This window comes from Peromyscus californicus, unplaced genomic scaffold (genome assembly GCF_007827085.1).
Source record: "Peromyscus californicus insignis strain IS unplaced genomic scaffold, ASM782708v3 Scaffold_7__1_contigs__length_154581171, whole genome shotgun sequence".
Taxonomy (NCBI): domain Eukaryota; kingdom Metazoa; phylum Chordata; class Mammalia; order Rodentia; family Cricetidae; genus Peromyscus; species Peromyscus californicus.
The window spans coordinates 139,391,124-139,397,197 of NW_026294595.1; the positions used below are offsets into that span (position 1 = coordinate 139,391,124).

General features: G+C 46.1%; 1 protein-coding gene across 1 annotated transcript; it reads right to left on the reverse strand.

Moving 5' to 3' along the window:
- Positions 1–242: 242 nt before the first annotated feature.
- Wfdc9 (WAP four-disulfide core domain 9) lies at positions 243–2,351 on the reverse strand. Its single transcript, XM_052723750.1, has 3 exons — positions 2,273–2,351; positions 979–1,120; positions 243–273 (listed from the first exon to the last, which is right to left on the reverse strand). The coding sequence occupies exons 1-3, from the start codon at positions 2,349–2,351 to the stop codon at positions 243–245; spliced, it is 252 nt and encodes an 83-aa protein (XP_052579710.1).
- Positions 2,352–6,074: the final 3,723 nt, after the last annotated feature.

A 6,074-nucleotide genomic window follows, 5' to 3' on the forward strand; every position in this document is an offset into this window, starting at 1 on the left:
TGTCGACCTTTCTGTCAAGAGAAATGCACATCTTAAGAAAAAAAGTATGCAAGAACCACTGACCCTCATGCTGATATATCCATTTATTTGGCAAAAGCTTAGATTTTCTCTGAATGAAGATGTCAAGGAGAGAGCAGAAAGGCTCTCAGCTGGAGTGAGTGTCCCTATAGGAAGCAGGCAGTATTCCTCCCAGACACAGTCACGCTCCAACCTACACCAGCGGTGGACCACAGAGAAACTAGCTAGAGTTTCATCAGGGTTTTAAAGGGTTCTCTGGAAGAGAAAAATTAGATGGTTAGACATCAGTATCCCCAGGCATGAATCCATATCCAAACAGCAATACCTCAAGCTCCAGAAAACAACAGAATTTCTCTGTTACAACAGGAGTTACCCTCAGAAATCAATTTTCTGAGCCACCAAGACAGCTTGGCATAGAGCACACATCACCAAGACCAAGCCTGACTACCCAACTTCAATCCCAAGGACCCCGAAGGTAGAAGAAAACCAGCTCCTACAAATTGTCTCTGACCTCTACACACACAGCGACACACGTGAGTGTGCACACACTAAATAAATTAACTTTAAAACAAATTAAAGCAATTTCCCCAAAAGGTTTGCTGATTGAGAAGACAGGTGGATACAAGGTCTTCTAGGGTCTGGCTGAGAAAAAGGAACCAGTTTGGGGTCTTTTAGACAAAGGAGGGACATATGAACTGGTGGGTGATGCTGTATGAGAAGCAAAGAAACTGAGTGAGAGTTGGGGGAGGGGAGAACAGACCCCATGTCAGTGTCTTGGTTTCTTCATGAATGGTAACCTGCATTTAGAGACAGGAGGTTCTTGCTTTATCTGACTCTTTCTGTGGCTGGAATTTAGATGACTGCCATTTCCTGCAACTTGTAAATAGTGGGTTGAATAGTGTATGAGGAGCAGAACTCGAGCATGCCCACGCCCTCATCTTCTTAACCCAAGCCACTCACTCATTGTCCAAGCAGATGTTTCCACAGTACGTCCAGCAGCACGTTTGGTTTGGTCTCAAACATCTCAGCACCCTCGTGCACCTTGATCCACAGAATGTTTTTGGAGGCTGTACCCAGCACTGGTTGATTTCTTTGACGTTATCTGGAATTGAGATGCTAAAGGTTGGCAGGGTCTACTTACTCAAAATGTGCAGCAGAAACCCGTTCAGGCCTTCAGACTGAGCGAACCCTTCTGGAACTTAGATGCTTCATGCCAGGAAGAATCTCTGCTGTCCATGAAAATCCCTCCAGTTCTAGCCAGAGATCATCCTTGTAATGACAGACATTCCTTCCTCCCAGGTGTCACCAGAGCACTGCGGGATCCTGGGTCCTAAAGCTCAGACCAGGGTGCCTTCCCAACGTACACCACCTGACCAAATTTATACTGATAAAGCCTTAGACTTCAGAGCCTGCAACCTCATCGAGTTCTGAATTCTGTACCCAACATGCAGAATAAGAAAACTGATAGTAATCTCAATTTCTACTTTTCTATTTGCTTCCCATCAATAGCCATTGAAGTATATGCCGCCCTAAAATCACACTCTCAGTGTCCTGAAGCTTTTCTGCCCAGTTCCTCTGTTGCTTTCACTTCCTTATCGTGTGTGTGTGTGTGTGTGTGTGTGTGTGATTTTTATAGGGACCCTCATTTATTTTCTCCACTTTTTCAGGCCCCAACTGCTCTCAAACAAAATGGATGTGATTAATATCACCATCGTGTTATTCATCAATTTCTCGCCCAGTCAAATCAATCTCAAAGAAAAACTTGGTGTTAATGTTTCCTTTAAGTGAGTCTAACTGAGCTGGTCTGATGGAAAACTGTTTCCTAGTGCTCTGTGGGGTGTGGAAAAGGCTTTGTTCTCTTCCCACATTCCTGGTATTGCTTTCAGAGATGCAGAGGGAGTTTGGAGGGACACTAGATTGGAAGCATCCAATGCAATCTAACTGGGGTGTCTCTGCTTGAGGACAGCTCTGATTTTTAAAGTTTTTGTCGTGTGTGTGTGTGTGTGTGTGTGTGTGTGTGTGTGTGTGTGATGTATGCATGTGGGTGCAGGCAGGCATGTACCATGGTACACATGTGGAGGCCAGGGGACACCTTTCGAGCGGTCTCTCCACCACACATTCCAGGGATCAGGTTGTCAGTGTCTGCCCTTCTGAAGGCTGATTTTGAAATGTGGTCCCTAAGTCAGTGATGACAGATATGCCAGGAGTGGATGGAGCATCCTCATTGCCACACTACTGCTGTTGCCGTGTTTACCCTTGAGTCTTCCCAGAACATGCAGAAACATCACAATCCCGTGGATGGACACAGTGAGGAGGAGCGTCCGGAGCCTCATGGCAGACTTGGCATTTACAGGAAGACAAATCTTCATCCACTGCAGCTAGAAGCAGAAAAGAAATGAAGGCACACTGGCAAGAAGCAGAAGGGCACGCTGGGGGACGTGTTCACTCTGTGTCCTGCCCTTCCTGTCCCTCTGGCCCTCACATGTATACCAACTCCTTCACTAGCCATCAGCTTCCCTCAGGCTGCTTCCCATCTCACACAATACACATACACACACACTCACACACTCACACACCACACATACACACACACGAATACACACACACACACATATATATATGATTTTTATAAAGGACCATAGTTTATTTTCTCTACCTTTTAGAATACATTGATTTCTCTATGGAAAACAAGGAACCCTTAGATTATGTAATTTTTAAAGTACAAAATACAATGAGGAAACAGAGAAATAATAATTTTTCAACCTGATGACCACCACCAGTATGTGTGTATACTTTTACATTATACTCATTATTATGTAAAATTAGATACATCAAATGTCCTGATATTTTATTTAGAAACATATGTAATATGTTAATGCTCAATAAAACGTGCATGTGTGCACATGCATGCGTGTGTGTGTGTGTGTGTGTGTGTGTGTGTGTGTGTGTGTGTGTATACAAAAGTAGAAGTACTTGTGTTTTTTTCAAATATGCCACAGTGGAATGTTTTAGTCACTTTTGTGTGTGTTTTCTGAAGATGCCTGCTGTGTACAGCAAAAGTCGTGGATTCCTATGCTCTGCTTTCCTATTTGTTATAGTAACTTGCACATGTGTTTTCTAAAGATGCCACTGTGTATTGCTAAAGATACATGTTCTAATACTACTCTGCTCTCCCATTTTTTTTTATTCAGTTAATATCTTGGTACCACGCTAATAAACACGCTGCTCTAGGTGATGTAGAGAAGGCAGGCCTGGTTGGATTCCTGTCCCCTAACTGAATGGAAACAGCTTTTATAGCAGTCTGACATAGTATTTGTCAGCCACGTGAGACTATTTAAAGTCATGAAAATCAAAGTAAAGTGTAAATCTTCAGTGATTTCCGACATTCAATAGCGACATGTAACTTAGATACGTTGCACAGACAGTTCATGGAATACATCCGTAAGCATAAAAAAGTTTTACTGACCATTGCGTAGCTGTATGCACCTACCAAAAGGTCTCTGCAGGAAAGCAATGGCAGAGATCCTTGACAGGTCAAGTTGCAGAACTGAAGACAAAGAGGTGATTCAGAGGTCAAGAGCACACACTGCTCTTCCAGAGGACCTGAGTTCAATGCCCAGCACCCATGTGGTTCACAGCCTCCTGTAACTTCAGCTCCAGGGGATCTGATGCCCTATTCTTGCCTTGAGGTCACCTGAATTCATGTGCACGTGCCCCCGCGTGCACTTAATCAGGAAATAAAATAAAAATCTTTGGAAGAATAAAAGATAAAGTTCCCCAAGGCCTGTACACACACACACACACACACACACACACACACACACACACACACACACACACATGCACACACCCATGCCCACAGGACATGGAAATTACAAACCATCGTGCTTGTCAGAGTCCACTCGAAGACACTTGTATGTGCTCTCCAGACTTCTTCATCCCCACATCCCACTCTCTTGCCTCAGTGTGGCCAGATGATGGAAATGATGAAATTTTGAGACTCCATGGACCACTGGGCAGTATTCACGCCAAAAACTGCCGCTCTATTGGTGAAGCTTCAGGCCAAGGGGGAGCTACCATAAGTATAGTCGGCTTCCCGAAATCTCACAGGTGAGGAACAGGACAACAGGCTAACAGTGTCAGGTGTCCATTCCCCGAGGATCTGGGGGGTCTTCTGATCCCGGGAAACCACCACTACATGGCAAGGCAGGTGTACAAAATGCTCGATCATCCGCTTAGAGGCAGGGATGTGAGACAGGAGCTGAGTGGGTGAGGATGTGCATAGAAGGTGGTGTGAACTCCTGGAGCCTCCTCTGGCATAAGGAGAAAGAAGATGTGTACAGTGGCATAACACATGGAAAGTGACAGGTTCTCTGAAGTGGTTTATTTGTATTTAAAAAACTGTCCTAGACCAGAGTTATGAATCTGCTCATTTAAAGACCTCATTCTTTTTCTTCAGTATCTTTTTAATTTTTATTTTTATTTTATTTATACATGTGGGTGTGGGTGGATGGGTGAGTATGGGTGTTTGCATTCATGCAGGTGCCTGCAAAGACCCTAAGGGGCACCAGATCCCCTGAGCTGCCTGATATGGGTGCTGGGAATCCACCTCCAGTTCTCTTATCTGCTGAGCCCTCTCTGTAAGCCCCTCAAGGCTGGAGAGGCCAGGCCTTGCCATCGGGGACCTCCAACTGCCAGGGTCTACCCACAGAACACTCTGACTGATTTGAAATCCCACCAATCCCCACCTGGAAAACTCCACCCCACCCCACCCCACCCCACCCCACCCCCAAGAAACCCTATGCAAACCCTGTCTTCTGCTCAGCTCTCTGTGGCTTCTTGCCCGAGCAGAGGCAGCCACCCCCCTGGGTTCTTCCCTCCCAATAAATCTCTGTGTAAGGATTGTTGTGCGGTGTGACTGTGATATTCCTTGGCTCCCGACTGCCAGAATACCTTTCCCTTCAGAGCTGTAACACTTTTGGGGAACCTTCACTGGCCTAAGCAGAGCTATAACACTTGCAGTGGGGAAATCCATCCACTGCCCCGCCATCTCCCCCAGCCCCCCGCCACCCCCCCGACCCCCTATCCCCGGGCCAGCAGAACCGTAACTGTCTCTATCTTTCACTTATTCTTCAGCAACTTCGTAAAAATACACAATGTATCTTAATCATATCCGCCCCCAAATCCCCTCCCACTCCCTTGACACATCTTCCCACCTTCATGCTCTCTCCTTTCCTGGGGCGGAGAGAACCCACTGAATCTAATCAGTGTGGATGCTTGGATGCTGACTGGTACTGTTGGCTTGACCCTGTGTGGGTACCATCACTGCAGTGAACGTGTGAGCCTAACGGCCATAAGCTATGCAGTATCTGGAAGACAGTCGTTCACAGCACTCCCTCCCATCTTCCAGACCTTACATTTCTTCAGCCTCCTCTCCCAAGACGTTTCCTGAGCCCTGGGGTGGGGGTGTTGATAAAGATGTCCCATTTAGGGCTAAGCAACTCAACAGTCACCTCTTCTCGCGATTTGACCCGTTATGAGTCTCTGCTGTAACCACTGCCCACTCTAGAAGTTTCTCTGGCCAATATTGAAAGCAATACAAATCTAAGACCTCATTCTTTTTAAAAAGATGTATTCGGTTTTATTTTTACTTTACATATATGTGCTGCACGTACGTTTGTGCACAAGAAAAGGGTGTCAGATCCCCTGGAGCTGGAGCTACAAATGGTTGTGAGCCACCCAGTGTGGGGGCTTGGAACGGAACTCCAGTCCTCCGGAAGGGTGGTCTGTGATCTTAACCACTGAGCCACCTCTCCAACCCCTAACACCTCATTCTTACTTTAACACCTTGGTCCCCAAAAGGTTCTCAGGATCCTGGTAGTGCCCAATGCCCTTCCTCACGCACTTCTGGTGTTCTAAACCAACCCAGAGAAGGGAAGCAAGGTTGTGACCCAGTCCTTCTCACGTCAGACCCAGAATGCCTCTCACCTTCAGTTCCATTCTTTGGGTTATCTGAGGTAAAGTTTAGGCAATGAAAAGACCCTCAGTCATCAAAA